The sequence below is a fragment of the Trichomonas vaginalis genome, chromosome III (assembly GCF_026262505.1).
Source record: "Trichomonas vaginalis G3 chromosome III, whole genome shotgun sequence".
NCBI classification, from domain to species: Eukaryota; Parabasalia; order Trichomonadida; family Trichomonadidae; genus Trichomonas; species Trichomonas vaginalis.
In genome coordinates, this window is record NC_067205.1 from 18,238,689 (window position 1) to 18,260,869 (window position 22,181).

Genomic DNA, 22,181 nt, shown 5'->3' on the forward strand with positions numbered 1-22,181 from the left:
TAAAACCTCCGGTCATGAATATTTTTTTTTGTTATTATTATTTTGTAATTTAAAATCTAATAATATATAAGAGTAATATTTATTATTTTATATTTTAATTCGTTATGATAATCTTTATATTTACAATTTATAAAGCACCGATCCACAGATAATATAGTTCAGTGGTAAGAGTCATAGTATAAGCCTTAAGTTCCCCAGTTCGACCCCGGGGCCTTTTCGTTTTTTTCTTTTTAGATTTTTTTTTCTGAAGTTTATTTTTAAGGTTCTCGCTGGCGACCCCCCGTTCACCAAAAAAAATTTCGATTTTTGCTGGCGACCCCCCTTCGCTCGATATTTTTTTTGTGAACGGGTGGGGGGTCGCCAGCAAAAAAAAGATGTCAAAATTTATCCCAAAAATTTTAAAAAAATCGAAGAAAGTGCATCCCAGGGATTATAAAATTTAAGTTTTCACATCTCTAAATGCTTCATTTTATCTCCATTAAAAATGCAAGTCAGAAATATTCAGAACATAGCACCGAGTCTAACTGACAAGAGTATAAAGATATACTATGAACACGTTATGATGAAACCAACCAAAATTCAAGAAAGTCAGTATACTTATGAATATCCAAGACACTGGGTAGAGTATGTAGGAGGTGAGAAAGCTATTGAAATCAGACAGGTTCGAAGTATTCCAGCAGGAAGAACAATATTATTGAAGAACTTTAATGTTTTGAGATATAATGATGAAACAAAGAAGCAAGATAGTTTCCCTGTTGCTGTGTATGTGAACTTAGATACAGGAGATGACATGAAAGTTTTTAACACAAAGCTTCAAATGGTATTGAAAGAACAACTTATAGCAGAAGGACATCCATTACCTTCAGAAGTTACCATAGCATATAATTTTGAAACAAACTCAATAGATTTTAAAGTCATCTCTGCAAAGAAGTCAGGTTTTACATTTAATGAAGCAGATGTATATTCGAATGAAAACTTCAAAGCTATTGCATGGTTAGATAATGACGATTGCTTTAAGAAAATATTTAAATTCAGTGACTCAAAGATGTCAATAGATGACCTTCGTGGAATGTTACCATCGACGTTTACAGTTGAAGGCTCAGCAGGATTGCTTACAAGATTGTCAATTGGTGGCGTTTGGTCTCGTGAGAACATTGTTATAAAATCCAGTATAAGTGAATTTGCTGAAGAATCTATATTATGTCTTTCAAACTACATGTATTCGCCACCGAAGCATTATAGTATAACAAACTTTGTCAGTAAGTTTAACATAAGACTTGTCGAACCTTCTTCAATGAAAGATGTTGTGCTACCTAAAGATGGAAAGGATGGACTCATTATTGAAATGATTTTAATTGCATATTAAATGAGCTTGTTCTTAAAGGTCGTTCATGATGAAATAACTGTTGTAGAAGATGTTAGCAATTGTTCAGACATTTTGAAGCGAATAGATGAGATAAGAAAGAAGTTAGATAGACCGCAAAGCGGTGAGAGTGAAGCCCGTGAGAATGTTTATGTTTCATTGACTTTCTCCAGTAACGAGAACTTTTATGAGATAATATTGAAAAGAGATGATTTTAATATGGGGTAAATGGTAGCTTGGGCAGCTTTAGGCGCAATGGGAACAAAAGCATTAGCATTTGGAGCAAAAGCACTTGGAGCTTATGACGCAGTAAATAAAATGAGTGGAGGAAGGGTTTCAAAGACATTAGATGCAAATAAAGGAAAGATAGGAGGCTGGGTTGCAAAGAAGTTAAGATTAAATAAAATAGGGCTCATAAATAAAGCATCCAATTTGGTTGCGACTGAGTCAGAAAATGCTTTAGGAAAGGACGATGAGTTTGCAAAACACGCAAAAGACTTTAATGACCAGATGAAAGGTGAAACAATGCATTTAAATAGATTCGATGGAACTAAAGAAAATGTTTCTTCTCCACCAGCGGTTTATCCATACGGACCTTATGGAATGTATGGAAACCCTTATGAACGACCATTTGACCCATTGACTGGTGGAAGTAATTGGTATCATTATGGACGAAGAAGAAAGACAGTCAAGTTGGAGACAGACGTGAAGAAAGCAACTAAAAAGAAACCAAGGAAGAGAGTTATAAAGCAATGAATTCAACAGGGTGAAAAAAGAGGTGAAAAAAGAGGTGAGATCTCACCACTTCACCTAAATTTATTTTTGTGCTATGTTTTCATACGTGTGAGGGTGGTGATATCATTTATTTTTTATTTTATTTTTAAAATTATTTTTATTTTATTTGGATGTAATGACAGAACAAAACAACTCATACAAATCAAAACATATAACAAACATACATTTAAACATTTATTCTTCCTTCCTGAGCATAACATGTTCTTTCAAATACATCCGAGACCAGTTGACTTTTCATTGACTGTTTATAAAGATAGAAATAGTTATATCATTAAACCATACGATGACGAAGGTAAGTTATGTAAATTGTACGTTAAGAAGTTAGAGAAAGTTTATGGCTTCAAGTATGACTACAATAGGGTTAACACTGATGATGAAGATATTGAGGAAAATTTATGAGAACATTAGTGAAGTTGTTAGTGAGAACGATAGTGAGGTGAAATTGTTGGCGGCTTTGTAAATATTTAAGGTTAAGTTATTTTTTGCGTTCATGTTGTAAAATATACGTTAACGGTTTTGTAAAGTGTCAAATTCACAAGTATTGGGTAAGGTGGAACGCAGTGCCACCATACCCAAGACTTGTATACTAACTATTTTTATTCCATTTCATCTTCTATTTCATATACAAGAAGAGATTCGATATTATAAAGAAAGAGTTATCAGCAAAGAACGTAACAACAGATGATGTTCAAGAATATTTAACACAATTAAAACTAAATTCAGCATCAAAACTATCAATGTATGTTCTTGTTGGTTTATCACAAGCATGTGATCTATTATTTGATGATTCTTTGTTAGATTATATCATGAATTCTTCAGAAATGGATGAATTAATTTCATTACTTTTACAAGTTGTCACATTTTTCCCATCAGAAAGCCGCAAAATGGAAGTTTGTTACAAGAAAGTTATATTAAAACGAAATCTCTCAATTGTTGAAAGATTCCTTGTTTATCAAGTCTATAGAATCAAAATGAGAAGATTAGTTTCTGACTCAAAAGATACTTTAGAAATGATTTCAAAATTAAAAGCAATGAATGAAGGTTGTAAATCATCAATCAGATCATTTTGGGATAAAAATACTTGTAAGAATTCATTCTTAAGTTCCATGGCTTCCAAAGTTGATAATGTTAATTCATTCTTTAAATCTGCATTACAAAACAATCCAAATAATGTAAGAATTCGTAATGAATATGCCAATTTTTTAGTTGAATGCAAATGTGATTTCGATAGTGCTGCAATCGAAACAATTAGACCAGATACAATTGGTGATGGAAAGAACTTTTTCGTTGATACTTCTTTTAGATCAATGGTTAATAAATTCCCTTTATATCTAAAACAAAACATTTTAGATACAAAAGGTAAAAAGATCATAAAAAGAAATGATGGAACAAGTAAAACATCATCAAGTTCCAATAAATCTAACCATTCTTCTGTTGATAGCTTCTCAATGGATGTTGAAAGACAAGAAGTTGCATGCAAGAAATTAATAAGAGATAGTAAATTAAGATTGGCTTTTAATCATTCTATAAAAGACGGTTTGCCAATTGAATCAAAATTGACAGGTATTTTGTCATTGATTAATTTTATTGTTATATTGTTTTTCTTTGTTGGATTCACTATATATTTGAACAAGGAACTCAGTTGGATGAGAGGATCATATGAAGATTTGAGTTTAGCAGGTTATTCAGTATTTTATAACATTTATTCTAATGTTTATACATTATCTAAATTTGCTCAAGATACAAATCGATATGTTGACAATGAAGAAATTCTTGGAGATATAAGTATCGATAAGTCAACAGTTACAATATTAGTTCCTAGTGAATTATCCCTTGAAATGAAGAATTTTGTCTGTATCAAATATTCAAAAGATTATTTAGGTGATTTATTAAATAGTTTGGCTTCTCAAGCTATGGATTTCGATATCTATGAAATGGCCAAAGAATTGATCACAACACAATCATTAATGACTGTTTGCGCAGATGCCAAAGCTGATTTTATTATCAATGCTTCATTAAAAGGTCAACTTTTAGTATTGGCTTTCATGCAAAACACAATTATGGGACAGTATTCAAATGGACAATATTTTGACAATATTTACATGTCAAATGATTATTGTCAGATAGCCTCAAATTTCCAGTTCATTTCTGATCAATCAAATTCTGTTTTCAAAGCTATTTTAGATTATAATATCAATAAATCAGAGAAATACGAGATATAAAAATTGCTCACATTTGCTCACATTTTGGCACTTTTTTGTACGTTTGTCAAAAAAATTGTGAGGAAGATCTCACAAAAATAGTCAAAATGTGAGCAAATTTTGAGAAGTGCTCACATTTTGACATACGATTATTTTCATACGTTTTTTTGATGAATTCTAATAAAACTTCATTACCACTTTCAGAACGAAGCGTAACTTTTCAGCACGTAACGCTCTATCATGTGTAGTGACATATTATTCAAAAAAACTCAGATTGCTTATCTTATAATAACAATTTCATTAGAAAAAATGCACGATTTCACGCTAAAACTTTGAAGCAATTCTTAAATTCGGATAAAAAATCGATATGTATTACACTTTAAACTTCAAAAAATGGTTCAAAATTTAGACTTAGTTTATCTTAACAATATAGCAGATTTTAAGCCGAACAAGTAGGAGTAATAGAAATAGCTCTTGAAAATAATTACAATTAGTAATATGTAAGTCAAAGTTCGAGTATTCTAATAAATAAACGTTCCGGATTTTCTTTACTACAAGAATCAATACTTAATATATAGAAGCAACAGTAAAAACTTATTAGAGATTCAAAAAGAAAGTTGACTAAAGAGAATCTTTTTATATAAGTAATTTTATTTTTTTGAAATACGAGATCGAATAAACATGTATTTTATTTTATTACTATAATAATACGTTTTTACATAGTAAGAAAGTTTAGAGACTGAAATGAAATTAAAAATTGAGAAAAAAAATAAAGCTTTTCTATAAAAATTCATATTAATATATAGTATAATGATATTACAATTTATTGATAGTTGTGTTAGAAAAAAGGTACATTCACTATTTTTGACAAAATTTTAAATTTTCATGGGGTTGTAAATCTTATAATAACTAGATGAATAAGGAATAAATCCCAGTATGATGTAGTTATTTGTTGTTAATTCGAATGTGTTTAGAGGTAAACTTAGCTTGTGAGATATATATAAATAAAGTGTTAATGCTTTAACCGCTCTTGGTGGAATGACATATAATTTTGTATCCTTATAAATAAATTTAATGTAGTTTTCCATTTTTGTCACTTTTTAAGATCTTACAAAATATAGTTGATTTTTATCACTATTGAAATAAGATAAATAATGTAAGGACTCTAATTTTGTTATAAATATGAATGAAAACAGTAAAATGGATAACTTAAATATATAAAAATAAATATTGGAACAAAGCTATAACAAATTTTCATTCTTATTTATAAATTGATAAACCAAAGTAATACATTTTATTACATTTCGTGTAACATATACTAATATATAGATATTTTTTGAGATAATGTATTTATCTGTAAAAATTGTATGTGATCAAATTTGATTGATAAATTTATTCAGTAATAATAAATTGCATGTACAATATATTATTGTCTTGCCATTTTTTTGCTCATAATAAAAAATCTTTAAAAATGATAACAATAAAAGAGTATTAAGTAAAAATTTATACATCCAAAATATATTTCAGTAACAGCATAATACGCCTATGCTAATTTTTAGTTCTTAAATTAAATAGATGTCCCTAATCCCATAGATATTCACCAAACTTGGCAAATTCTGAACGTGATCTACATATCCCTAGCAAGTAGATCATATTGGTATACGTATCTTGATCAAATAAAAAGAATATTTGTTGAATAATTTCTGTTCAAATTAAAAGTTCTTCAACTTACGGTAAATCTATCTGCCTTAAAAAGTATTACGATATTATGCAAAGTCAATTTTCTCCAAAAAAATATTTGAAGATGATACTTTAAGTATACCAAAAATACAAGAATTTTGAGAGAACTCAATGAATTTTTGTGAAGGTGGAGTTAAATTGAGAAGATTTTTGGTCAGAGAAAAACAAAAATTACTATCTGATAAAATGGTATTAAAATGAAAAAAGTTTAAACAAAGGAAATGAAGAATTTATATTATATTAGAATTTAAAGAGTAAATATAAAAGATTGAAAGAAAGAATAATAATAGGATTCTTGAATGCAACATTTGGAATGATGTTTCCAGTTGTAGATGTGTTAAGCAAAGAGAGATAATGATAGTTTCTTGAGTTTTGAGTTAAGCTTGTTGTAGATGAGAGAGAAATTTTGACGAGACTGAGGAACTTCATTTGGAATGATGTTTCCAGTTGTAGATGTGTTAAGCAAAGAGAGATAATGATAGTTTCTTGAGTTTTTGCAATTAACCATCCTCAATGACTATTGTTTTAATATAATTTTTAAATTTTTTAAAACTGACATTTTAGTTGTATATTTTTTCTAACAAAGGTACATTCACTAGGTGATAACAGTAAAATGGGATGAAAATATGATAAATAGCATCCCTATATAGTGCCAAACAATATTTATACGGGCCAAAAAAATTTGGCTAGAGATTTGGCGAGTTATAAAACTTAGAAAATTGAGAGGGATTTTTATTTTTGAATTTTTTTTGGAAAGTTAAAATTGCGATTAAAAATCGATTTCCAGGAGAACTAAGCATCTCATCATATATTTAAATCGATAAAAATATTAAATAATAGTTGAATAGTATAACAACGTGAAATTATGGCTGAATCTACAGAAAAAATGAACATATTTGACATTTTTGAAAATTCATACGTTAGATGGTGACAGACTCATAAACTATACTTTAGCTAAGATTGATATATGGTTTCAACAACACATGGTTAAAATTGTAAAAATATTTTAGATTTCAAAAAGGTATATATGGTAATATAATGGAACAAAGTCAACAAATAGCATGTTAAATATGTTATAATTAACTTTTTATTAGATCCAATAGTAGATATCGAATGGTTTCCAGCTTTATGGTTAAATATTTTCTTTTCGAGCTTCTCTTTAACTGTTGTATTAAGGTTGTAAATTTTTGATGCTAGAAACTATGGAATCTTCTTTGCTGCTGCATTTTTCTTGAGAGTTCTTGCAATTTCGAATAGATCTGCGCATTGTATGAAATTGAGGCTTTAAAATATCTTGAAAACAGAATAGGACTGCTTTTCCAAAGGAATGCTTACTTGTAAATCAGAGAGTTTCAAAATTGAGAGCAAGATTATCATCATAACTTTCGATTTTGCTGCGAAAAAGGAAGACAAGTAATTAACAAATCATTTACTGTTGTTCATCAAAAGAAGAAAACTTTGATAACAACTAATGATGATAAAATCAAGCTATCTTTTAATATTTTAAATTGATAAGACATTCAAAATATTTGAATGGTTTAAAATATTTTCTTTTATTTCTATAAGATATTATCATGCTTATATAATAAAATTTAAATTTTTATTCAAAAAGGCAATATTTCAAACTTTTAATTTCAAAAATCTTAATTCTGCAATAAGTGTATTTAATTGTAGCAAATTTAATGATCCTTCGTCATGCTTAGCAATTTGGAACTCATAAATTAATGATTTCTTCAAGTAAAATTCTGCATTATTTCAAAAGTCAATAATTCTCTAGTAACTTTTCTTCAAACCCTAACCATTATATTATATGTATAATGGAGAATAATTGCAAAGAAAGATAGCCGAATTTACTGGGTAGTTCTTGTGATGCGAAATAATTGCAAATTAACACATAGTTTTAACAGCATCAATCTCTTTTTGCTCTCATTTAAATGCATTCGCACACTTTAATTTTGAAATATAAGAGTTTTGGAAATTATCAAATTTATCTGCTCAAATACTATAGATCTTCATAAGTGTTAATAGAATCACCAGCCTTACATATAGTGTTTAATATAATGATGCACATCATACTGGGATTTATTCCTTATTCATCTAGTTATTATAAGATTTACAACCCCATGAAAATTTAAAATTTTGTCAAAAATAGTGAATGTACCTTTTTTCTAACACAACTATCAATAAATTGTAATATCATTATACTATATATTAATATGAATTTTTATAGAAAAGCTTTATTTTTTTCTCAATTTTTAATTTCATTTCAGTCTCTAAACTTTCTTACTATGTAAAAACGTATTATTATAGTAATAAAATAAAATACATGTTTATTCGATCTCGTATTTCAAAAAAATAAAATTACTTATATAAAAAGATTCTCTTTAGTCAACTTTCTTTTTGAATCTCTAATAAGTTTTACTGTTGCTTCTATATATTAAGTATTGATTCTTGTAGTAAAGAAAATCCGGAACGTTTATTTATTAGAATACTCGAACTTTGACTTACATATTACTAATTGTAATTATTTTCAAGAGCTATTTCTATTACTCCTACTTGTTCGGCTTAAAATCTGCTATATTGTTAAGATAAACTAAGTCTAAATTTTGAACCATTTTTTGAAGTTTAAAGTGTAATACATATCGATTTTTTATCCGAATTTAAGAATTGCTTCAAAGTTTTAGCGTGAAATCGTGCATTTTTTCTAATGAAATTGTTATTATAAGATAAGCAATCTGAGTTTTTTTGAATAATATGTCACTACACATGATAGAGCGGAGTGTGGTAGAATTTACGAAAAAGTGACACTTAACCTTAAATTTCCAAACACTATTTTTTGATTATATTTTGTTATTTATATATTTATATATATATGTATATTTATATATGTATATATTTATATATGTATATATTTATATATGTATATATGTATATATTTATATATGTATATATTTATATATGTATATATTTATATATGTATATATTTATATATGTATATATTTATATATGTATATATTTATATATGTATATATTTATATATGTATATATTTATATATGTATATATTTATATATGTATATATTTATTAGAAACTGCTTCATGCTGTGTTGAGTATTGTTGAATTGGAAACTGCTTCATGATGCATTGAGTATTGTTGAATAATTTGAAGTAGTGGTTTTTGAAATCAGCACCCCTATGAGAGCGCTGGCGACCGAAACACCACTAGTAAGATTGTGTATTAGAAACTGCTTCATACTGTGTTGAGTAAGCTTCGATGTCTTTGTAGGATAGCTTTCTGAGAGCGAAACAAGATAGTGTTGAAAAAAAATTTTTGAAAATCTGAGAGACTGTGCAAGAGCCAACGACCAAAACGCTACCAGTAAGATACAGCAGTAGTAGCTGCTTCATGCTGCATTGAGTATTGTTGAATAATTTGAAGTAGTGGTTTTTGAAATCAGCACCCCTATGAGAGCGCTGGCGACCGAAACACCACTAGTAAGATTGTGTATTAGAAACTGCTTCATACTGTGTTGAGTAAGCTTCGATGTCTTTGTAGGATAGCTTTCTGAGAGCGAAACAAGATAGTGTTGAAAAAAAATTTTTGAAAATCTGAGAGACTGTGCAAGAGCCAACGACCAAAACGCTACCAGTAAGATACAGCAGTAGTAGCTGCTTCATGCTGCATTGAGTATTGTTGAATAATTTGAAGTAGTGGTTTTTGAAATCAGCACCCTATGAGAGCGCTGGCGACCGAAACACCACTAGTAAGATTGTGTATTAGAAACTGCTTCATACTGTGTTGAGTAAGCTTCGATGTCTTTGTAGGATAGCTTTCTGAGAGCGAAACAAGATAGTGTTGAAAAAAAATTTTTGAAAATCTGAGAGACTGTGCAAGAGCCAACGACCAAAACGCTACCAGTAAGATACAGCAGTAGTAGCTGCTTCATGCTGCATTGAGTATTGTTGAATAATTTGAAGTAGTGGTTTTTGAAATCAGCACCCCTATGAGAGCGCTGGCGACCGAAACACCACTAGTAAGATTGTGTATTAGAAACTGCTTCATACTGTGTTGAGTAAGCTTCGATGTCTTTGTAGGATAGCTTTCTGAGAGCGAAACAAGATAGTGTTGAAAAAAAATTTTTGAAAATCTGAGAGACTGTGCAAGAGCCAACGACCAAAACGCTACCAGTAAGATACAGCAGTAGTAGCTGCTTCATGCTGCATTGAGTATTGTTGAATAATTTGAAGTAGTGGTTTTTGAAATCAGCACCCCTATGAGAGCGCTGGCGACCGAAACACCACTAGTAAGATTGTGTATTAGAAACTGCTTCATACTGTGTTGAGTAAGCTTCGATGTCTTTGTAGGATAGCTTTCTGAGAGCGAAACAAGATAGTGTTGAAAAAAAATTTTTGAAAATCTGAGAGACTGTGCAAGAGCCAACGACCAAAACGCTACCAGTAAGATACAGCAGTAGTAGCTGCTTCATGCTGCATTGAGTATTGTTGAATAATTTGAAGTAGTGGTTTTTGAAATCAGCACCCCTATGAGAGCGCTGGCGACCGAAACACCACTAGTAAGATTGTGTATTAGAAACTGCTTCATACTGTGTTGAGTAAGCTTCGATGTCTTTGTAGGATAGCTTTCTGAGAGCGAAACAAGATAGTGTTGAAAAAAAATTTTTGAAAATCTGAGAGACTGTGCAAGAGCCAACGACCAAAACGCTACCAGTAAGATACAGCAGTAGTAGCTGCTTCATGCTGCATTGAGTATTGTTGAATAATTTGAAGTAGTGGTTTTTGAAATCAGCACCCCTATGAGAGCGCTGGCGACCGAAACACCACTAGTAAGATTGTGTATTAGAAACTGCTTCATACTGTGTTGAGTAAGCTTCGATGTCTTTGTAGGATAGCTTTCTGAGAGCGAAACAAGATAGTGTTGAAAAAAAATTTTTGAAAATCTGAGAGACTGTGCAAGAGCCAACGACCAAAACGCTACCAGTAAGATACAGCAGTAGTAGCTGCTTCATGCTGCATTGAGTATTGTTGAATAATTTGAAGTAGTGGTTTTTGAAATCAGCACCCCTGAGAGCGCTGGCGACCGAAACACCACTAGTAAGATTGTGTATTAGAAACTGCTTCATACTGTGTTGAGTAAGCTTCGATGTCTTTGTAGGATAGCTTTCTGAAAGCGAAACAAGATAGTGTTGAAAAAAAATTTTTGAAAATCTGAGAGACTGTGCAAGAGCCAACGACCAAAACGCTACCAGTAAGATACAGCAGTAGTAGCTGCTTCATGCTGCATTGAGTATTGTTGAATAATTTGAAGTAGTGGTTTTTGAAATCAGCACCCCTATGAGAGCGCTGGCGACCGAAAACACCACTAGTAAGATTGTGTATTAGAAACTGCTTCATACTGTGTTGAGTAAGCTTCGATGTCTTTGTAGGATAGCTTTCTGAGAGCGAAACAAGATAGTGTTGAAAAAAAATTTTTGAAAATCTGAGAGACTGTGCAAGAGCCAACGACCAAAACGCTACCAGTAAGATACAGCAGTAGTAGCTGCTTCATGCTGCATTGAGTATTGTTGAATAATTTGAAGTAGTGGTTTTTGAAATCAGCACCCCTATGAGAGCGCTGGCGACCGAAACACCACTAGTAAGATTGTGTATTAGAAACTGCTTCATACTGTGTTGAGTAAGCTTCGATATCTTTATCAGACCACCTTTAAATTAACCACTCACATTCTCACTGTGGTCCATCTAAAATTTGTAAGCTTTATGACATAAAATATATTATATGCAGGATCCCACCTATTACTTAATTTTTTGGAATAAATGTTTTATAATATTTATCGATTGATTGTAATTTTTTTATAAAAAAGTTTTTTTATTTATATTAAAAATATATTTTGTTAATGATATTATCTTATAATTTGTAAATAAATCTAGTAATAAAATAACTTTAATAGTTGGTGTCACTTTTTCGAAAATTCTGGTTTTTTCCATTTTTTCTAATGAAATTGTTATTATAAGATAAGCAATCTGAGTTTTTTTGAATAATATGTCACTACACATGATAGAGCGTTACGTGCTGAAAAGTTACGCTTCGTTCTGAAAGTGGTAATGAAGTTTTATTAGAATTCATCAAAAAAACGTATGAAAATAATCGTATGTCAAAATGTGAGCACTTCTCAAAATTTGCTCACATTTTGACTATTTTTGTGAGATCTTCCTCACAATTTTTTTGACAAACGTACAAAAAAGTGCCAAAATGTGAGCAAATGTGAGCAATTTTTATATCTCATGTTTATATGGCGGCGAGTGGTTTATTCCAAGAAGAAGGAAAGGAGATAAATCACGCAGAAGATGCAGCAAGATGTTGCTTAAATTGCCAGAAATCAATGGAAGAAATCAACTCTAAACTTGATTCTTCCCTTGAGATAAGAATTGGTGTCAACAGCGGAGGACCACTGATTGGAGGTGTTTTAGGCACTGATAAACCAACATTCGACATCATTGGTGATACAATCAATGTTGCAGCGAGATTACAATCAACAGATATCCCTGGAAATGTTCAAATATCTGAGGAAACAAAGAAGATGATTGAAAACTTAGAATTCAATATTGAAGAAAGAGGAGAAATTTATCTCAAAGGAAAAGGAAACAAGCTCACTTATTTTGTTTCTTATTGTAACAAAGAAGATCCTGGAAACACTTTGAATCTTCTTATGAGCTCAAAGGAGTAATTTGTATTGTTAATTTTATTAAAAAGTTTTATATCTTTTATTTGAAAAAAATTTTTATCTTGTTAAAAATTCTGAGGGAGAAAAAAAATTTTAGCAACTTATGAAATATCTTGATATCATTTGTTAAATAATGATGATTAACTTGCTGCATCATGAAGAAGAGTACTTATTTATGATGAATATATTGATTTCAATTCTTATGAATACCTCAATTTGTAACATTTTGCAAAAGTTCAATTATATCATCTTCAATTGCAACATCAACAGGTTTCCTACCTTCTTCATCAACTGCGTTAGGATTTGCTCCATATTTAAGCAGAGTTTGAACCATTTTATAAGTACTTAACATTGCTGCATCATGAAGAGGAGTCCATCCATTATTTCCACAAATTTTTGGATCACAACCTTTCTGAAGCATGTATTCCTCAATTTCTACATCAACACCACTCGAACTGTAGCTCAACGCTGTCTGTCCATTCACATTCTGACTGTTCTTATCAATACCTTTTTCAATGAGAGTTTTCACGATTTCTAAATGTCCATATTTTGCTGCACAACAAAGAAAATTGTCTCCTTTTGAATCTTTCTCGTTTATTCTCTTTGGATCTTCTTGAAGATTATAAAGAACACAATCCAATGATCCTCTGTAAACAGCATCAAATAAATCAGGCGTGTAATCAACTGGTTTCTCAAGTTTTTTGATGATTTTCTTTGTTTTTTGAGATTTTTTGTTTTGTTTTTTGATAATTGGACTGAAATCAAACAATTTCACTAATTTTGCTTTCTTTTCTTCGTCAATATCAGTAATATGGAAGTTAAACACCTTTATTTTTGATTTTAGAACAAATTGTTCAATAAAATTGAAATCAAAATTTAAATTTTCAAAGAAATAGCATAATAGATCGAAATTGAAACCAAGAATATCATCTACTCTAATATCTTTTGTGTTTCTACTCAGATAATTTATAAATTTAATTGGATTTTTGTCGAATTTGAACTTGATTTCTAGAATTTTAAGGATTTGTGCCGTATTGTGCTGGGATATAACTGAATTATCTACATAATTTAATAATGCATTGGAAAATTTATTTATATTGATGAATTTATAGAAAGATAAAAATTCTGATTCATTTAAATTGACTTTATTATAATTACAAATGTCAAATAGAATTTTATATAAAGAAAAATCATACCCAGACTCTATTGTTAATGGTTCTTGATCAATCTGTTCAATATTAATTAATTTTGGCGCAAAAAGTAATAAATTACCAATGTGAACTTTAGTTTTATCAGATTTTAACGTTGTTTTGTTAATATAGCAAATTTCTTTGAGAAGTAATTCTTGAGAAATTGGTGAAAGCTCAGCCATTAATAGTCACTTTTTGCGGTTAAAATTCTTTTAAAAAATTGCTGAAATTAAATTTGCACAAAAATGGATGACTACCAAAGCTATACAAATATGTGTAAACGCTTACCAACAAGTAAAATTCCGATGAAATTTGTAAAAGATGAGAAGTTTTTAAACTGACGAAGATAAATGTTAGCATGAATCAGATACATATATCAAGATTCTCATGGATTTGATGAAGCATTTTTTTTGATGAAGAATATGTTCTAAGAATTCCGAAATATTTGATGAATCTGCATTATGATATGTATGTCAGCAGTAATTCGAATTGCAGACTAAAAATAACATTGAATGACATATTTTGTGTGAATTTTTTTGTTTTCTGTTAAAAAAAGAGTTTATCAAAAAATTGATAATTTTAATTGTTATTCATTTGACTAGCTTCCTACGATATTAATAATTAATGAAGAAAGTTAAGTTATTTTTTGTGATAAAGCGGTTTTAACAGAAAAATCAAAAAATCGGAGTAATAATGTTTAAAAAATACCTACGTTTGAGAATTTGACAATTTTGTTGAATACAAAAGTTTCAATTTAGGGAAAAGAGGATTCCTAAATTAGATTAAATGTGTCTTTTTAAAGAGTTTTAATGTTAGCGGATTTTTGAATATCAATGAATTGAATGAAGTACGGTGTAACTTGAAATAAGATAAAATATGTGTAAAAAGTATCACTAACTACGAATTTGGTTAAAATTATATTCCATATTTTAAAATCAATTAAAATTGAGACCAATTTACAAGGCTTTGAAAAAATAATTTCAGAAATATAATATTCATGAAATGAGATTAGAAAACGAAAAGATATCTTTTTAATATAATTTCACGATTTTCTATTTGTAGCCGGCCAAAAAGAGTATTGGAATAATATGCATGGTTCACTCGAATATGCAAAATAACAAAAGTAAAGTTAATGAATATTTTGTGATAAGATTACAATTGATACAATAGTTAAACACATATAATATATAACATAAAAGCGCCAAAATATTGTGTGAATAATGATGACTGGTTAACGAAAAATATATTCAATTTTTAAAAGAGTATTTTAAAAAATAACCGTATCTACGCATGATTCATAACTTCTTCCACTATAATAAAATATTGAAAAAATCTTAGACCATTATTTTTTAAATTTGACTATTTCAAATTTTTTTAGTTCAAATGAGCGAAGTATCTTATCATATTAGGATCCCATCTTCGGTTGGAAGATATAAGATCCTCAGACAGATAGGTAAGGGTGGCTTCGCTGTAGTTGTACAAGCAGTTGATACAAAAACAAACCAGTTCGTTGCAATCAAGATTGTTAGTCGACAAGAGATCCAACGTCAAAACAACATGATATATTTAGAGAACGAACTCCGTTTATGTTCAAGATTCGATCATCCATCAATCGTCAAAGTTTTTGACATTATTTATGAAGAAGACATTATCATGATTGTTATGGAATATTTCCAAAACGGAGATCTTCAGTCTCTAATTTCTCATGGAATACGCCTTTCTTTCGAAGAATGTATCCGAATCTCTTATCAAATTTTGGAAGGTTTAACTTACTTGCATAAGAGAGGAATTAGTCATAGAGACATTAAACCAGAGAATATCCTATTCGATGATGCATATAATCCTAAACTTGTTGATTTTGGCTTAGCAAAAGAAAATTCAGATGCCTTATCAACATATTGCGGAACAGCATGGTATATTGCTCCTGAAATAGTTAAAGATGCCGAGTATGACGGACGAAAAGCAGATGTTTGGGCTTTCGGAGTAACATTGCATTTGTTAGTAATAGGAACACTTCCTTTTGACTTGAAATGCGAATCACAGTTTGTACAAGATATTCTTCAGAGCAAACTTGAGTTATACATTGAACCAAAGGGTATTCTTGGTACAATAATTGAAAACGCATTGAAAATTGATCCAAAAGAAAGAATGTCTTCAGAAGATTTGTTTTTATACTTACAGACTGTTCAAATTGATAAGAGAGGAATCAGTATTGCAGAGTTTTCAGCAAGAAGAAACGCTTCTAAGCAATCATCACTTCCTCGCCTTGCTGCTAAGGTTCCAGTTCCACTAAAGTCTACTCCTAAGCTTCTCAATGATAGATTGACTAATAAGATGAAAATATTGGTAAGAAAAAGATTATTTTAAGTTTGTTTTAATTATTTGTTAATTTTAATCATGTAAATTGTATATGTATGACTTATATATCTTATAATCAATGTTGTAACTCTTTGATTCAAAAAATATTGTCGTAAAGTTAAAATTTGCGTTAAATGTAAGATATAAGAATTTGCAAAAATATATTATTATTAGCTTTTGGATGGATTTGTTTTAAAATATATCATTAAAATAAGGCCGGTGCTATTATTAAATGAATGATCAATTCAAAAGTTGAGAGTCACTTTTTTGCAGTTTCCGATATTGTTAAAACTTATAAATTTTAATTAGTTGATAATAAATGGTATTTTGATTATAATAAAATTGAATTGAATAAAATTTAATCGTCAAGATTGTATGTTAAATTCAGTGTGATATATCAATATTTGTCAAATACTGTGGATGTAAAACAGGATATAAGTATATAGATTAATGGATTTTAAATTGAAAATCATGAATGTTAAAATAAATTGTATGATTTTGAGAAGGAGAGTATTTTTATTCATATAGTATGATTTGCCATCTAATGTATGTGCTATATGAAACGATGAAGTTGTCATATTTCAAATATCTGTTGTTGATTGAGTGAATTCTGTTGATAGAATTGAATTTTTTTGATTAATATTGTTAGAGAGGGAGTCATATTAATGGAAACATTGTATCAAGCAATAAAAATAATTTGATTAGATACATTGTATTGAAATTAATTTGAGAAGATGCTTGAAAAATAATAAAAAATTGATTTTTTAATTCGCTTTAAATGCATGATTAGAATAATATTAAAGTAATTTAATCAATATATTAATTAATAAATTTGAGAGAAATATCGAAAATCGGATGAATAATAATAAGTGATATTGGAAGGAAGTAATATTAAAGAAATTTAAAATATAATTCAAAATTGTAGTATTAAAATTGGTTGAAATAGTGGGTCAAGATATCGTATATGTATGAGTTTTGTAAGATAATTAAATTTTGAATATTTATTTTTTGTATGAGACACGTTATTTTTTCTTGCTAGTAATATGGTTGTATTTGATATGCTGATATGAAAATAATTGGAAATTAATTTCAGAATGATTAATTCTATTTGTATTGAAAAGATATTTACTTCACTTTCAAAAAATAATCATGGATTCTCGATAAATAATATTTTATGCTAATGGATAGATATTTAATTTTAAACTAATTTCAAAAAATCTTTTTTTAGCCGACCAAAAACATTACATTTATTTGTGTTGCAATTACTTCCAATAAGACAAAAACCAAAAAAATCTTCTTCTTGAATTTTGTACAAATAAATTGTTCAAATATTTAATATGTATGAAATTTGAATTGTAATCAAAATTTTGAGAAAAAAATTGTAAAATGATTTTTTTTATTCAACTTAGATGATATATTGAGATTTCTGATCTTTCCAACTTACTGATTAAATTCAATTTTTAAATAGATAAGTGCAAAATCAAGTAGTATATATGCACATTTTTCTCTACTATAAAATACTAAATTTTTTTTATTTAGCAGGGTACATTTCAAAGGACTTCTCAAAACAATTTTTCTCAAAATTCAAAATGTCTAATGTTTCTAATCATATCAGGATCCCATCTTCGGTTGGAAGATATAAGATCCTCAGACAGATAGGTAAGGGTGGCTTCGCTGTAGTTGTACAAGCAGTTGATACAAAAACAAACCAGTTCGTTGCAATCAAGATTGTTAGTCGACAAGAGATCCAACGTCAAAACAACATGATATATTTAGAGAACGAACTCCGTTTATGTTCAAGATTCGATCATCCATCAATCGTCAAAGTTTTTGACATTATTTATGAAGAAGACATTATCATGATTGTTATGGAATATTTCCATAATGGTTACTTACAATCATTGATATCTCAAGGGATTCATCTTTCATTTGACGAATGTGTGAGAATCTCTTATAAAATATTAGATGCCCTTGCTTATTTGCATAAGAGAGGAATATGCCACAAAGATATTAAACCTGGTAATATTCTTTTCGATGATTCATTCAATCCAAAACTTATTGATTTTGGATTGGCAAAAGAAAATGCGGATGTCCTTTCAACATACTGCGGAACTTTATGGTACATCGCTCCAGAAATTGTTAAAAATTCCGAGTATGATGGAAGAAAAGCGGATATTTGGGCCTTCGGGGTTACTTTACACCTACTATCGACTGGTTGTTTTCCATTTGAATGGAAAAGTGAATCTCAGTTTATCAAGGATATCCTTCATAACAAGCTTTCACTTAACATTCAGTCAAGAGGAATAATTGGAACATTGGTTGAAAAATGCCTTAAGTTTGATCCAAAAGAAAGAATGTCTGCTGATGACTTATTTTTATATCTCCAAACCGCTCAGGTGGAAAGTAAAGGCATCAGCCATTCTGAGATTTCCTCAAAAAGAAGCACAGCTAAGCAGTCATCACTTCCTATTCTTATTGCAAGAGCCCAAGTTCCAGTAAAGTCAACTCCTAAACTGCTCAATGACCGAATGACGAATAAGATGAAATTAATTGTTAGAAAAAGATTATATTAGGCCTTTTACCATGATATTGTATTTTAATCATGTAAATTTAAATTTATTTATATATTTCTTTTTTATCCTTATCAATAAGGTCTGGCCAAATTAGATTTATCAGTATATTATTATGCCCTCAGGATTATAAGATTAAATATATTTTCATAAACACTACTATATATCCCGTGGAGAGCTATCACGATGTATGAAAAAAAAAATAATGATAATAAAAATGATTTTTCTCAACAAACTATATTTAATAAATAATATAAAGGAGAAAAAAACATAGCACACATTTGCACACATTTTGACACTTTTTCTGACAAGCATCATTCAAATTTGAAGAAAAACCTCTAAATTTCATTCAAATTTCTGTCAAAATGTGTGCAAAATTGAAATAGGCACACATTTTGACATACGATTATTTATATACGTTATTTTAATGGTTTCAGAGAAATCTTCGTTACACATTATTGAAGATTACTCAATATTTAAGTGAATGACTCACTACCACCTGTTTAGAAAAATGGTAGCATAAAATCCAAATGTCACATATATTATTTCTTATTTCATACAAATAAACTTACAATTATAACCTCAACTTGTTTGCAAAGCAGAAACTCAATATAAGCAATCGATCAGTAGTGTATTTAAAAGTCGAATTTAAATTTAAAAATTTATAATCTTATTTCGGAACCAAATAGTATAAATTTAGGACAAAAAGCTACGTGGTGTTGATAACAACTATTAAAATTCAAATATTACTACCATGAACAATACAATGGCTCATATTGATAATTGATAAACGTGCATATAAATTGCATATATCATCAATGTCATTAAGTAAAATACATGTATATAAATAGATTAGAAATATTTTTCGGTTAGAATTAAAATCTATGTAATAAAAAATAAGTTATAAAAATAAATACCGAATTTTTATTTGTAATATAAACTGCTACAATATGCTAGTGTATACAAATGTATTTGTCGTATTGATTTGAAAGATCTTCAACATGGTTCAGATCTAAATTTGAAACTCGTAAAATAAAGCGAATCTTTATTTATAATATAAACTGCTACAATATGCTAGTGTGTACAAATGTATTTGTCGTATTGATTTGAAAGATCTTCAACATGGTTCAGATCTAAATTTGAAACTCGTAAAATAAAGCGAATCTTTATTTATAATATAAACTGCTACAATATGCTAGTGTGTACAAATGTATTTGTCGTATTGATTTGAAAGATCTTCAACATGGTTCAGATCTAAATTTGAAACTCGTAAAATAAAGCGAATCTTTATTTATAATATAAACTGCTACAATATGCTAGTGTGTACAAATGTGTTTGTACAAATGTATAACTCTTTGTCAATTGTTATGGCACCTTATAACTTAAAAATCATTTTCATTAACAAATATAAAAAGTGACAATTAATATTTTCATTAAATGCATATTTAATTATCAAAACAATGTCGATTTAGCTTGAATGTTCATTATAAATGTGTAAGTTTAGGAAAACAAAAAATAATTAATTCTCGCAAAGAAACTTATTTTAAAAGAACCTAAACAAAAGTTCATATAATAATAAATCTAAAAATAGATATTAATTTAAACGAAGATAATGAGAGAATGGGGATGTTGTAAAACAATGAGACTTAATGATCAAATAATTAAAATAATAAAATTAATTAAAGGAAAGCTAAAATAGTTTAATGAATTTTTATAGATTGATTACACAATCAATGTTTCTGTGTCAATGTACATCAATCAACATTGTTTCATTGAATTTTGTCTTTCACCAAGAAGATTCAAGAACAAAGTTTTGTAGTTTCAATAGATTGATTACACAATCAATGTTTCTGTGTCAATGTACATCAATCAACATTGTTTCATTGAATTTTGTCTTTCACCAAGAAGATTCAAGAACAAAGTTTTGTAGTTTCAATAGATTGATTACACAATCAATGTTTCTGTGTCAATGTACATCAATCAACATTGTTTCATTGAATTTTGTCTTTCACCAAGAAGATTCAAGAACAAAGTTTTGTAGTTTCAATAGATTGATTACACAATCAATGTTTCTGTGTCAATGTACATCAATCAACATTGTTTCATTGAATTTTGTCTTTCACCAAGAAGATTCAAGAACAAAGTTTTGTAGTTTCAATAGATTGATTACACAATCAATGTTTCTGTGTCAATGTACATCAATCAACATTGTTTCATTGAATTTTGTCTTTCACCAAGAAGATTCAAGAACAAGTTTTCCTCTTTTTCTTTTTTAAATGATTAAAATATTACCTTGCTTCAACTTTACACGTTTTCGTTTACTAAAATTATCTTTTACCTTCACTTATCTTATCATACCCAATTATTCATTTAATTCTATATTTTTCTGACCAAAAATCCTCTCAAATCTCCCTTCTTCTTTCAAAAATTCTATGAGTTTATTCAAATTTCCTTTAAATCTTTGCTAGTCCTTCTATTTCATAAAATTTTTGAAAAAAATTTAAAATTTGCTAAATATATTCTTTATTACTTTGCACTATTTTCCAATTGAAAAATCGTCGATTTTAATCAAATGTAAGATCATAATAATAAAAATTATGAAACTTACCGTGTTTATTAGTAAATTTCAATATGAAGTTGTTATACAAACAGCTGGGACTTTAAATTGAGAAATTGCATAATTCCATCTACAAATTTTGGTCTAGACAATAATCATTGATAAATTATAATATATGTATTATGTGTATTTACATTGCATATATAACAATTTCAATTTCTATATTAAATTGTTATTTGATATCAGCTATATTTGTTCAGGTAAAATGAAGTGTAAAAATATAACTCATGAATTACATATATATATATTATTTTTATTATTAAAATCAAATTCAGATTTATAAATTAAGGTTATTCATTTTTGATATGGTTATCACGCTCAAATATGGAAATAAAATTAAAAAAAGTCAATACTCCTCAAAAAATACATTGTCTATCATTATATCTATATGCTTCCAAAGTATTTCATCTTAAACTAAAGACTTTTATATTACAAAAAGATTCAAAGAAGATACAATTGTTTAATTATGTTAAACATTATTCAGATATGACAATTGAAATAAAAGAGTCAAAAAAGCCTCTAAACTATTTGACAATCCAATAATTTCTTCAACTAAACTATCAAATTTGGAGGATTTAATAAAATGTGGATATGATATGGATATTTCAC

General features: G+C 28.7%; 6 protein-coding genes across 6 annotated transcripts, besides 6 other annotated features; 5 read left to right on the forward strand and 1 right to left on the reverse strand.

Moving 5' to 3' along the window:
- Positions 1-458: part of a mobile genetic element that runs on past the window's edge.
- Positions 1-2,750: part of a mobile genetic element that runs on past the window's edge.
- On the forward strand, positions 485-1,366 carry TVAGG3_0723660 (uncharacterized protein; the record flags this gene model as incomplete). Its single annotated transcript, XM_001302058.1, has 1 exon — positions 485-1,366. One exon carries the CDS (start codon positions 485-487, stop codon positions 1,364-1,366), a length of 882 nt encoding a protein of 293 aa, XP_001302059.1.
- Positions 1,592-2,119, forward strand: TVAGG3_0723670 (protein of unknown function, DUF4107 family; the record flags this gene model as incomplete). The annotated part of the gene is made up of 1 exon (XM_001302057.1): positions 1,592-2,119. One exon carries the CDS (start codon positions 1,592-1,594, stop codon positions 2,117-2,119), a length of 528 nt encoding a protein of 175 aa, XP_001302058.1.
- A 1,621-nt stretch (positions 2,751-4,371) lies between the features above and the next one.
- Positions 4,372-5,302: a mobile genetic element.
- Position 5,303: 1 nt separating this feature from the next.
- Positions 5,304-8,876: a mobile genetic element.
- A 3,221-nt stretch (positions 8,877-12,097) lies between these two features.
- Positions 12,098-12,397: a mobile genetic element.
- Positions 12,398-12,405: 8 nt separating this feature from the next.
- Positions 12,406-12,840, forward strand: TVAGG3_0723720 (adenylate cyclase protein; the record flags this gene model as incomplete). Its single annotated transcript, XM_001302055.1, has 1 exon — positions 12,406-12,840. The coding sequence occupies one exon, from the start codon at positions 12,406-12,408 to the stop codon at positions 12,838-12,840; it is 435 nt and encodes a 144-aa protein (XP_001302056.1).
- Positions 12,841-12,905: 65 nt separating this feature from the next.
- TVAGG3_0723730 (protein ubiquitination) lies at positions 12,906-14,209 on the reverse strand (the record flags this gene model as incomplete). The annotated part of the gene is made up of 1 exon (XM_001302054.2): positions 13,049-14,209. The coding sequence occupies one exon, from the start codon at positions 14,207-14,209 to the stop codon at positions 13,049-13,051; it is 1,161 nt and encodes a 386-aa protein (XP_001302055.1).
- Positions 14,210-15,410: 1,201 nt separating this feature from the next.
- Positions 15,411-16,444, forward strand: TVAGG3_0723740 (protein kinase protein; the record flags this gene model as incomplete). The annotated part of the gene is made up of 1 exon (XM_001302053.2): positions 15,411-15,964. A coding segment is annotated over one exon (554 nt), but the record flags the coding sequence as incomplete, so codon positions are not given.
- A 1,499-nt stretch (positions 16,445-17,943) lies between these two features.
- Positions 17,944-18,958, forward strand: TVAGG3_0723750 (protein kinase protein; the record flags this gene model as incomplete). Its single annotated transcript, XM_001302052.2, has 1 exon — positions 17,975-18,958. One exon carries the CDS (start codon positions 17,975-17,977, stop codon positions 18,956-18,958), a length of 984 nt encoding a protein of 327 aa, XP_001302053.1.
- A 256-nt stretch (positions 18,959-19,214) lies between these two features.
- Positions 19,215-22,181: part of a mobile genetic element that runs on past the window's edge.